General features: G+C 40.2%; 1 protein-coding gene across 1 annotated transcript in view; it reads right to left on the minus strand.

Annotated features, from left to right (window-relative positions):
* Positions 1-13,160, minus strand: part of XRCC5 (X-ray repair cross complementing 5) — a gene marked incomplete in the record, with an annotated part of 65,925 nt that overhangs the window by 26,241 nt on the left and 26,524 nt on the right. The window contains 4 exon segments of the mRNA XM_034785435.1: positions 179-272; positions 6,683-6,879; positions 10,300-10,433; positions 11,657-11,747. Of these exon segments, the coding sequence (XP_034641326.1) occupies positions 179-272; positions 6,683-6,879; positions 10,300-10,433; positions 11,657-11,747 (516 nt within the window).

Here is a 13,160-nt window from a genome sequence, read left to right on the forward strand (position 1 = left end):
ATTCAGATATATACAAGAACAGGGCTAGTAGGTTCATTTTACATCCAGCAGAAAGTAATTCTCAATCAAATGGATTTCAGATGAGAGATGCCCCTCCATTAATATAGAAAGAGTCCCCAAGGGAAGGTCTAGAATTATTCTTTCCCATGAAAGAGAGGATTTGTAAAGATGTGCTTACAGTGGTGACATTGCCTTCAGCAAGGTTTGCGATGCTAAAGCTGCCTTCTTCATTTTCAGCGTTTGCCTTTTTAGTACTGGGTCCATCTTCATTGCTGGAAGTGAAGATGACAAAAAACTAAATGCAGCAAATCAAAACAAATCAACCTCCTGCCTGAGCAACAAGTGAGTGTGTTTGTGCAATATATGATGAAAAGAGAAGACCAGGGTGACACTTTTGTTGTATGATTGTCTCCACCCTATGGACAAACCATATAATGATAGAAATGTAGGGCAGGAAAGGATGTTGAGAGGTCATCAAGTCCAGCCCCCTGTACTGGGGCATGACAAAATATACCTAGACCATCTCTGGCAGGTGTTTATCCAACCTATTCTTAAAAAGCTCCGATGATGGAGATCCCACAGCCTCCTTTGGAAGCCTATTCCAGAACTTAACTACCCTTATAGTTAGAAAGATTTTCCTAATATCTAACCTAAATCTCCATACCTTATTCTTCCTACAGCAGACAGGAGGAGAGGGCACGCCGCAGCAGAAACAATTAATCAAAATCAACCTTTGTGTAAGCAAGAGCAACCCTCATTGAAGTCAACGGATTACGTGCCCAACTATCCTAGGGTTGAATTTGGACAAAAGACTTTTTCCTACCACCAGGAATGTGGGATACTGCCAGACCCATTATGTGGAAGTCCACATGCTAAGGCAGCCCCGCTTCGTTTTATAGCATATTCGTGATCATTAGCATTCACATCATATTCCTTTTAAAGATGAAATTGCCAGAGCAGGTAATGGAAACTTAACATTTAAGTAAGAAATCCATTTACCCTTCAAATATTATTTGCTAGTTCCTGTCATGGAATTGATAGCTATTAGATATCTATGTACACAGAGAGCTGAGAGTCTAATAACCCATCTTCTCCATCAGTGTACTCTAGAGCTTTATCAACTTCCACTTACAGCTGTCAAAACTTACTAGACAAACCGCAATTAGGTATGGGAGCGAGCTCTCTCAGAACGACCTTAAACTATAACTGAAAATACTTTCAAAAGACAAGTTTTAATTTTTTTTAAATTAATTATGGTTTTAGGCCATCTTCTAACTTTGTCCTCTCAGATAACATATTCCAAGGTGAAGACTCAAACAGAAGAATGAATTTTGTCGCTTAAAATAATATGGCAAACTTTAACAGCACATCTTAGGGATGGGAGAAGAAAATCAAGTTAATAATAACAGGAAAAATCAAAGATGTGTATAATTCTGTTCTTTGCTCTTAAGCATAAATGTATGAGGCTACTGAAATAGGACAATCAATTTGAGGTAAGAATGACAAAGCTACTGAATGATTACAAATATTGTGAATTAGACATCAATTACTGTTAATAGTTGGTCATAGAAACCCAAAATAGAATCAAATAAAAGTGTTATTCTGAAAAATCCTGAAACCACAGAACAGAAAATCAGATGCTTGAAAAGATAAGGACAAGAAAAAGACACTAGGCCAGGCATTGTTTTGAATTCATAGCAACTGGAAACTGGCTTTAAAAATCACGTGAATATGAAAGGTAACTCCAACCCTCATCTTTACCACCCTCCAAAGTGAGCTCCTACCTACATCGTAGACCAGGCCTATCTCTACTTTTCTCCCTCAATTTTATCACTGGTCTTCTTTGTGCCTTCACTTAATTTTGTCACTCTTGGGATAAAATCCTTCGTCCTTTGCAACTCCTGTCATCTGACATAGCCTTGCTTCTCACTCACTGTAAAAGTTTGGCACATTATATCAAGCAACACTGGGGAAAACTGCTTAGAATCACTCTATGCCTCCATATACTCATCTGTAAAATGGAGAAATTAATACTCACCTAATACAGCATAGGTTATGGCCTGGTAAGTTAATTAATGTATTAGAGAGTGTTGGGATCCTTGAATGAAAGGCAATATAGCAGTGCAATGTTCTCTTAAAATCTGCTCTGAAAACATGCTTTCACCCTTGTGAGTGCTTCATTTTTAATTTGTCCCTCTGCCATTATTTTTAATGCTGTAAAGTGTTTTGGGATATTACGGGTATGATAGAAGCTATGAAAAAAATAAAGTTGTATTTAAACTTAGGGCCAGATCCTCAGCTAGTGTAAACCAGTGTAATTCAGCTGAAGCCAATGGTCACATACCAGTTAACATTAGCTGAAGATGTGGCTCTTAAACTTTATCTGTTACTCGTAATATATTGATTAGCTAACTGCATTTTAGAAATATAAAAATATTTAAGAAAAATTAATGAAGTGCACATTTAAGATTAATTTAAAGGCTGGAATATTATAAGTTTATATAGCAGCTTTTCCCAAACTGAGGTTGGGGTGGCTCCTACCTCTTCATTGCAAACCCACGGAAGAAAAAGGGAAATTTCTGTTTTACCGAACTTCTCACCATTTAGGGCTCAACAAAAGAGAAACTGCTTAATGAATGCTGAATATTAAAATCTACATTAACATAGCTTGCCTCTAGTCCATACCACCATTATACTGTGATCCCGTCAGATCTCAAAAACTAATCAGAGGTGAATCAGGTAAACACGTGGATGGGAGACATCGAATAAAAAACCTAGAAGCTGCATGAATAGTATTGGTGATTCATAACAACAACAACAACATGGCGCATCTGTAGATGTCAGAGTCATACAAAGTTGAACAAGGGTCATTATCCCTATTTTACAGGTGGAGACACTAAAAAGCAAAGAGGTTAAATGACTTGGCCAAGATATCACGGAGTCAGTGATACAAACAGGAACAGAGCCCAGTCTCCTGACTGCAAGTCCAGGATCCAGTCCCCTGGACTATATTGCCAATATTGGGACTTTTCCCTCCAAGGAATGTCCTAACTGTACTGATGACATTCACGTGACACATAATGCCTTATTTTAAAAGACAGTGATAAACAATAAGATATCATCTCACTCAACACGCAAAGTACTGTACAAACAGCACTTAAATTTAGATCAAAGAAAAATGTACTGTTTCTTTCAAATCAAAACCAAATGTTTAATGGCACTGTGCATCTTCTCCTTAATACCAGGAGTTTAGGTTTCTGAATTTTAGTGAGTTTGAAATAGAAATCTCTCTCACAGTTTCATTAATTTTAAGGCTAAAAGGGTCAATGGTGATCACATAGTCTGACCTCCTGCGTAACACAATCCATAGGACTTCCCTAAATTAATTCCTGTTTCAAATCTAATAGCTGAGCTAGAGCATATCTTAGAAAAATATCCAATCCTGGTTTAAATATTTCCAGTGATGTGGAATCCACCACAACTCTTGTACCAACAATTAATGAGCAGGGGACCCACCGCTGGTGGCTCAGCAGAAGAGAGGAACTGGACACATCTAGTAATAGACCAGTAGCAGAATGTCTTTTGTTTCTGATATATTTTAAAAACTTTCTTGTTGTCCTTAAATCTGCTGCAATAGATTTTTCTTTGCTGCCAACGTTCCCTTTTTCTATTTGTTATACACTGATTTTTTTCTTGGCTGCTTTTACTTCCCCTCTAAAATAGGCCAGCTTTTTCACCTGTGGGATTATGGCTTTTTGGGCATCTAGTAAAATGTTCTTAAACAGTTTCCAATTATTGTTCACATTTTTCCATTTAAATTTGTTCTCCCAGTTGATTTGGCTTATAATTTTCAGCTTTGTGAAACTGACCTGTTAAAAGTAGCAAGTATTTATATTACTGGTTGGGACACAAGAAGGAAGAACCAGAATTCACTAATCCTGAATGAATAAACCTTGCCATACTGCTAACACAAAAGCAAGCAGGCGCAAACAAAGCAGTGAATGAAACCGAAAGCAAGGTACTTAACAATCTGGGTTTGGACAAGAAGTGATGAACATTACTGACCAGTGGAACTGAAAATTCAATGTAAGTAAATAAAATAAAGGGCACAAAGTACTAAATGAGAATTTTTGAAAATTACTTCTCAATATTTATTACGAAACAAAAATGTTACAGATACTAACTCAAAGTGGCAAAAGGAAGGACATTCAGAACCAAGGTCATCACACTGTGCAATTCATCCCATTATGCCTAGACACTGAAATACAAACAATGATACAGAACAGGACAGATTCAGTTAAGAACCCCTACAGTACCATAAACACTAAGAGGTTAGGAACACAGTGATGCTCTAATTACAAATCACAGAAATGTAGGATGGGAAGAGACCTTGAGAGGTCATCAAATCTAGCCCCCTTCACTGAGGCAGGACCAAGTAAACCCAGACCATCCCTGACAGGTGTCTGTCCAACCTGTTCTTAAAAACCTCCAATGATGTGATTCCATTTGGAAGCCCATTCCAAAATTTAACTATCCTTATAGTTAGACAGTTTTTCCTAATATCTAACCTAAATCTCCCTTGCTGGAGATTAACTCCATAACTTCTTGTCCTACCTTCAGTGGACATTGAGAACAACTGATCATCGTCCTCTTTCTAACAGCTCTGAATATCTTTATAGACTATTATCAGGTCACTCATCGGCCTTCCTCTCTCAAGACTAAATACACCCACTTTTTTAATCTTTCCTCATAGGTCAGATTTTCTAAGGCTTTTATCATTTTTGTTGTTCTCTGGACTCTCTCCAGTTTATCCACATCTTTCCTAAAATGTGGTGCCCAGAACTGCACACAGTATTCGGCCTTAGTGAGACCTCAGCTGGAGCAGAACAGGTCAATTACCTCCTGTGTCTTACATAGGACACTCCCGTTAATACACCCAGAATATCAGCCTCTCTCACAACTCGGAATATGCTGACTCATATTCAATGGGCTATCCGCTATTATCTCCAGATCCTTTTCAGCAGTACTACGACCTAAGCATTTATTGCAGTTGTGCATTTGATTTTTCCTTCCTAACTGAAGTACTATGCACTTGTCTTTATTGAATTTCATCTTGTTGATTTCAGACCAAATCTCCTCTTTTCAGATGGTTTAGGTCAGAACTTTAAATTATGTCAATAAAGTTATTTGGTTCCAATAACGGTGGTAGAATAATAATAATACTTAGCACGTTGACAGAATCTTCACAGTGCTTTACAATAATAGGCACCTGCCCATCAAATCTCCTGGAGGGGAGAAAATACGTCTGTGGGAACCAGCTCTTAAGGCTTCCAACACCAGAAGCAGCTCTCCCAGGGCAGTGATGGTAGGCAGAAGGTAAGTCCTGCTATTGCAACTGGAAAGGAAAGAGGTTGTTCCAACTAGGGACATTGTCCCAGAAAGTTTACACTTTGAAGACTATGAACTAGGGACAAGGAGAGCAGGATGACTCACACACATCGTAAGATCAGCCTCACTAGGAACCCCAAAATTTAATGCCATCTCTGTATACTGTAGCTTAAAGGTAAATATACCTGTAACAGTGCACTGCTCCTTGGGTGATCTGTTCATCTGTTACACACTCTGGCCATTGAAAATTGGGAGTCATAGTTGTAACTCATATGACTAGGAGCAAGCATGTGATCTAAAGGCATCTAGACGTAAGAATCCCTGAGACAGAGGCAGGAAAAAGCAGAGGACCAGGGTCAAAGAAGAAGCTGGGTTAGATACCAGGGACAGGAGCAGTCTTAATGTGGTCTTCCCATAACAGCCAGGCAGAAGGGGCCCTACTGCACAACGTAGGGAAATGGCTGCAGAGAACCCTTCACCAGCGAATGAAAGACTATCTGAGCTAACCAGAGAGCTGACAGACTGCAAAGCCCACACGGGGCTGTGAGAAAAAGGATTAACTGTACAAATACAAGTGAGGCAAACACATTATAGTTAATAATAGCAGCAGGAACAATTTCTATTCTAAAAATTGTTGATTCGAATAAAAGTCTTTGGAGGAGCCCACAATGACTTGGCTTTTCAAGAAATAAACGCACAGAACATAGCAGACTATAGTATGAAAATCAACCTGCTTTTCCTTCGACTTAGCATTCAAATAGAAGCTACTGAACAATGTAAACAGCATACCAAGATGGAAGACTTCTTTTACAACCAGTTTAAAGCTCTGAAGTATTTATCTATCTCCATGGTATAATGCATATGCTCTTAAACTGAACGAGACCTTTTGTGGTCCTTATTCAAACCATTTGATTACTACTCATACGACAACGAATACATACATTCGTTAACAATGTACATTGTACATGTTCTCCAGATTTTTTGACTCCTTTCCATTTCCCACAGATGTTCCCATGAAACTTTATGTGTTGTTTCCACAGACCACAGAGTTCACAATCCCTTGCACCCTGGGAACTAGATACTGGGACCAAAAAAAATAAAAACAAACCCAAAAATCCTACCCAGTCATGCAGAGCACACTACAGCAAGGTACTCTATCTACAGACGGTTTGGCATCACAAGATAGTCTATCCACAAGTGATTGGTCTCACGTACAAAAGATTTCAAGCCTGCTATAGTCAACAAAAACAATCTGAAATGCTTAAAAAAATCCATAAAAACCCCTTCAACTTACTTGTCTTTGAAGACATCTTGAGCAGTCTTCTGTTCTTTCTTCTTGCCGGCATCTTTCAGGGGGAAAAGTGCCTTTATTTTTTCAAGAGGAGCCTGGCATCTTTCTCTCACCTCTTGAGGTATCTCCAACATTTCTAACAGATGTTGTTCAGTGGGTGGCAGTGGCTTGTCAGGATGAAAAGCTTTATGCTGCAGGCACTGTGAGGACAGAGCGGGCTGGTGAGGAGAAGGGTTTTCAGGTTGCATTTTACAATTCACCCGTATTTGGCAAAACACCTTCTCGTTTTATACAATGACTATTACTACATAGGTGAGAAATATCCTGGCTCAAGATTGGCTGAAAACAGTCATGTGATGAGAGCAACTTCCTGAGGACCTCCTAAGAGATTAACAACAATATAAACCAAACAGCTCTCACAAGCAAATGACAGCATCCTCACTGGCTGCAATAAATTCTGTGAAAACTATTACTTAACTCCCAGGAACTAAACAGTTGCTTTCTCCTTCCAGCTGCCTAACTTCAATTTACCTTTCAAATGTTAGTTTCAAAGGAAATGACTGTTTAAATTCATGGTCATGTGAGAGAGATTTTCAGATATTTCTGATGGAGACATTCTGAATACAGGTAACAATATATATACACATTGACTTCCTGCTTCAGTAAACATCAAGCTTTATTGTCCCTCAAAGTAAACATTTCCTCTTGGGTCAATCATATCTGGATATTCAACAGAAGTCATTATGTACCTATGAGCAAATAGAAAGAGAGAGAAATTAAAAGGCACAGATAAAAGAGAATAGATATTTTTTCAGATTAGATTTGAAAAGAGCGAGAGAACGGATGAGGCTGACAGAGGCACATGAAGGCTCGAACAGATGGCAGGAGCTACAGAAGAGAAGGTTCTTTCACAACAGTGGCAAGACAGCAGACAAAGAGGAGGCCAGTGCTAGATTAACGGGAGGACAGCGACAGACCAGGTCAATGAGGTGGGCTGAAGAATTTCCATGGAGAGTTTTAAAAACAAAGCAGGCACTTCTGAATTGATATGAAATGAGTGGGAAGCCAGTGTAGATGTATGTTTGTGTATCTGAGGAACATTTGCTACTGAAATGCACTGTACAATATATATTATGTATAAATGTGTGGGTAAGTATTCAAAACGCCAAGCAAACAGTTATGCTCCCTTGTTGGCCGTCAGGCATGACCTCAATTTAAGAAAGAAAAACAAAACAAAAAACCCTCCACATTCATGCTGAAGAGGTGCCAATAACACCGATCCCTATCATACGTTGCACATCAATACCGACGCTCTTCCATGCTGCCATTCAGAGTGCAATCCACATTAGCATACACGTTCAAAAGGAGGCAGTTGCACAAAGCAACAGATTGAAAAACACTTGTAAGGATTTAAGGCATCATTATTTTGAAAAAGAATAAAGATGTTGCTGGAAGCTGTAGCAATGGCTCGTGTAATACCAAAACAATATTAAAACAGCGTTAGGGGACTGAATTCAACTCACAAAAGCAAGACGTGAATCTGATTTGAATATGTATTGTAGGCTACTGTATCCTAAGGTCTTCTGTGAGTCAGCTGCAGTAACAGGACTGAGAAGCAAGAGCTGCCTATATTTATTTACATCCAGCTGCTTTTGTGGGTGTGACAAGACTTTTGATGTTATTTTAACCCGTAGACTAAGAGGATAAGAGACTGTTCCACAAGGAAGAGGGCTTCTGGCTGCTGTGTGCGGGAGCAGGTCAGTGAGGTGATAGGCACCTTGGAAACACCTAAGCTAAATAAATAGAACTCTCTGTATATTTATCCTGAAGTTTCTATCTCAGTCCGTCCCTTCCCCTTTCCTTCGAGCCTCATATTCCTCTTCCACTTCCTTGGCAACCAGGCAGCCTCATGCTGCTACCCTGCTTCCAGGCTCACTCTCCCATTCGTGTAAGCTGTCAGCAACGTACTCTGCTCTGCTTAAACCCCAGATGTGCCTTGCATTACTAGCCTGAAGGAAGGATCAGAATTTGGTTGCAGAAGGTGGCAATTCACAATGAAAGGGCTCCCTAGGGAACTCAGATTCCATAGTGATGCACACAGAATGAAGATCTCCTAGATAGGTCAGATGGACAGGGCCCGTTCGGACTGATTGCAGGGAAGAGTCCTGACTTGCTTTCCCGAGCAGCAGGCAGACAGCCTCAACAAAACGCTTAGGAACCAGTTGGTCCTCAAAGTGTTAGGACACTGGCTAACCTCCAGATGTCTAGAAGTTCAGGTGAGATTTTTGTAACTGGTTTAATACAACCTTTTGAAAGATTCATTCCGGTCTCATTCACCCAGGCTGAATTTGCAGGCACGTAGGGAAAACATTTTTTAACTTGTAAAATGTGCAAATTTCATCTGGAATCAGTGAGACACAATAAGGATGGACCCCCACAGTGTCATTTTAGTCACTTTTCAGAGCAGAAACCCACATTCTACAATATTCTATCCATGGCCCCGTGTATAACATGCTTATGCAGCTGCATAAATTGCATCATAATTGCCCATCTTTTTGAATTTGTCACATCTTTTTTTAAAATGAACCCTTAAATTCTGGGGCATAATTAAGTCTCTCGCCTTCATGGTTGCAAAGAAAACCTTCAGATGTGAAACAAATGTAAATCAAAACGCCGACAGTTTGAAACAATAGCTCTGAATCAAGTGTGAACTGCTCCATTTATCTCTAAAATGTGTTAACTCTGAAGCCCAATGAGGATATTTTAAGTGTCAACACTGTTAACTGTTTCACTGCTGATCATTTTAGCAGAAACACCAAGCTAACACACTTATCTATAACTGCTGGATGCAGTAGCAGATGGTGCAGGTGGATGTTTTCAGGGTTTGCTGGGGTAGAGAATGAAGAATTAAGACCCTCCCAAGATTTAAAGTCAATCTCTGCCCCTGCCTAAAAGGGGAAGGGGAGGAGGCATCCCCTCTTCAACTGCCTCCTCCTTGCCAAAACACAAAACAAACCTGAGGGACAAAGCCTCCAACTATTACCCAGTTTCCCAACAATAATTTCTATCACGCAGTTACGCATTATCAGTATAAAAATCTGATACTAAACATATTTTATGTTGGAAGTACACTTTCAGCTTGTTGCCAAGTAAAATAAATAAATAACAAGGGATACTGCACTGATTATGTTGCACTGGACCAGGCAAGTGGAACAGCAATAAAGGATGGAGTTTGGGTGGGCAGTGCTGCATAAGTTGGTCTACAGTGGCAAACAGAACACGGGACATCGGTTCTTTATCTAGAAAGAAGATGCAGCTGTTTCTCAAGCACATGCCTTACTTGTAAATGGCCCAACATATCCTGGCTGGCCTGGGTTTCCTTAGATGATAAGGCTTTGCTAGACTGCCTGTTCAAACTCTTACGATGCAGGGAGCTAGAAATATTCAGTCTGAAACTGATGCCGGTGGCAAGGCACAAGCTAGTAGCCTCTCCGGATCTACGGATTAATTCATTTAACTTCCACCTGTCACAATCCAAGTCTTTTCACACAACTCTGAAAAAGAGGGGGAGGAGTGTGTAGAAACAGGAAAAGTTTTAACCTGAAAGTTTATCATCTCACCTGATATAACCTCTGAAACTGAGGGTTTGGTATTTTGCTGGTTTTAAATATGTCTTCGGTTGTCTCCCCATCATCATCTTCATAAACCAAACTCATAGAATCAATCAGAGAGTCAACTGCAGATAACTGATCCTCTAAACCAACAAATATAAATATGCACAAAAAAGATTAAATACACTTGCAGACAGATCTGCTTGTAATAATTCACCCACAAAGATTCACTTCAGAATATGAGATTTTAACAAAGGCATCAAATGCCCCAGAATTCGCTATGTTTTATATTCCCTGGGGATACAGACAGGCTGATAATGAACATGGATGATGGACACAGTAATGAAAACCCTGCATTGTTTAAGGACTACAATGTAAAGTTACAGAGCCTTTCAGTTTTGTGAAGATCTCAGTTACTGCTGCCTTTCTGCTTCCATTTTTCTTCTTTTCCAAGATGTTTTTATTTGTAACAGAAGGTTTATAGGCCACTTGGAAAATGAGGAGAACAGTTGGTTTGGAGAACTAAATGGAGTAATGCAACTTTTAAAAGTTACAAATGTAAATTAACTCAGTTCACAATAGTCAATTATTGCCTTGGTAAGATGGGTTGTTAAATTTCTGCTTTCAAACTGCCTGTTACAGGCAGGAAATCGAAAGCTTCATGTCCTGACTGTCAGATTATTGTTCCTTTTCAGAGTGGGCCTTACAACAAATGAGAACATCCAGAACACAGTCTGGATTACACATTACCCCACTAATCCAATCTACTCCAGACTCTTGGGACAGTGAACCGAACACTCTGGGGTTTTCACCTTGGCCTTCTGTCTGAATCCCAGCACCAGTGTGTGCCTGCTTCTTCAGCACTAATACTTGCACACAAATTTAAACACCAGCTTTGCACTTGTAGATTACATCACGGTATGCATAGGAAAGTGGCTGATAGATGGCCTATCTGAAGGAGCTGCTGGTTCTCAGTGCAGTTCCTAAAGTAGAGAGGTCTACAGTGTGAACCCCATCACAAAGAAACCCTTTGCTGACAGTCTCAAAAGAGAGGCCAAAGACTGACTGTGTCATGGGGGATTAACCAGTTCTCCCTAAAATCATAAAGGTTCAGATGACAGCTTGTGATCATTTAACCTGAGCCAGACTTTAGCCTGCAGTGTCGTGTTGAAAGGCTGTGTGCAATCCTTAGAGCCACTCAGTCTCCAGCTAACCAGACGAAGTTCTGATGAGCTGACCAAACTGACTTTTTCCACATCAGATTATGTTTTCAAGGGAAAGTCAAACATTCCACGTATTTTAGAGTGACTTAAAGTTATGGTATTAGGCTGCAGCCAATTAGTGAGACAATAAGGGACCTACTCACCTGTAGGAGTGTACTTTTTATTGTTTTTCAAAGAGGAAAACATGTATTGTCGTAAGTCTTCCATGAAGGGTAACTGCACATATATCAGACACTAAGGGGGGAAAAACAAAAGAGAAGCAAGTGAACTTGAAGTGAAAATGTATAGTTAGTTCCAGAAGTAAAGGCAGCGGGAGTATAAGGAAATCAGAAATCTAGAAACTGTACAAATTGAAATAGTTTGATGTACTAAGAACTGTAGTACAATACAAATGGTAAGGACAATATTTAACATAATTCTTAAGTTCACAAATATCAGGATGATTAAAAAAATGTGTCAGTAATGCTCTAGCCATTTATTAGACCTATTGGATCACCTGGTCCATCATCCTGCTAGTTTAGGATTGTTGCCTAGAGCTCTGTCCAACCCAGCGTTAAATATCCCATGCAATGGAGCTTTCATCACTACCTGTGAGAGACTGTTCTGTAGCCTACTGCATCTTACCATCAAGCAAGTTGGTTTTGACATTCCCAGCCTAATTTTTTTTTCATATACCTCCTCCAGTGTATAGCACCTTAAATAATTCTTTTCCATCTCTTATGTTTATACCCTTTAAAAATACAAAGGCTTATGTCCACCCCCTTATCCAACCTATACATAATTTAGCTCTCTGAATAATCTCTCACAAGTAAGATCACTGGAAACATATGCTGTACAGCTTTTAGGGTGTGGGTGTGATGTGATGTAAAGCATTCATTTTTTTAAAAAACGACATTTCTAGCCCTTCTGGTTACAAAGGAAACCTTCCCAAATGCAACGTGAAACAATCCAGCACTATCTTCCAGAGACAGACTAACTCAAACAGTATCTCTGAGAGGTGTGAAATAAAGAAAATGTAGAATCATAGAAATGTAGGGCTGGGAGGGACCTTGAGAAGTCATAGAATCATAGGGCTGGGAGGGACCTCGAGAGGTCATCTAGTCCAGTCCCCTGCACTCATGGCAGGACTAAGTATTATCTAGACCAGTGGTGGGCAACCTCCAGCCCGTCAGGGTAATCCGCTGGTGGGCTGCGAGACACTTTGTTTACATTTGCATGGCCACCCGCAGCTCCCAGTGGCTGCGGTTTGCCGTTCCCAGCCAATGGGAGCTACGGGAAGCAGTGCGGGCTGGCGTGCTGAAGGTTGCCGACCCCGGAACTAGACAGTGGAGAGTCTTGAGTTCACTCATTCCAGTCATAAAGCCTGGGCACGCCATAAGCTTGGAGCTGCCGAGCTAGTAAAATACCAGTAATCAAAAGTGATGGCCAGTGCTGTTGTCTCCCACCTTCCCTGGGAGCTCTCTGGGAAGTCTTCTCTGAAGACCAGAACTGACAAGCTGACTAGACAGAAGGGTCAGGAAGAACTCTTTCTAAATGTCCCACAAAGCCCTGCCACTTCACCGCTCTCATTCCCATATATTAAAGAAGAAATAAACAAGGCCCTCATGGCCATTAGAAGTGGAAAAGCTGCTGGCAAGGACCACATTT

The sequence above is a fragment of the Trachemys scripta genome, chromosome 11 (assembly GCF_013100865.1).
Source record: "Trachemys scripta elegans isolate TJP31775 chromosome 11, CAS_Tse_1.0, whole genome shotgun sequence".
NCBI lineage: Eukaryota > Metazoa > Chordata > Testudines > Emydidae > Trachemys > Trachemys scripta.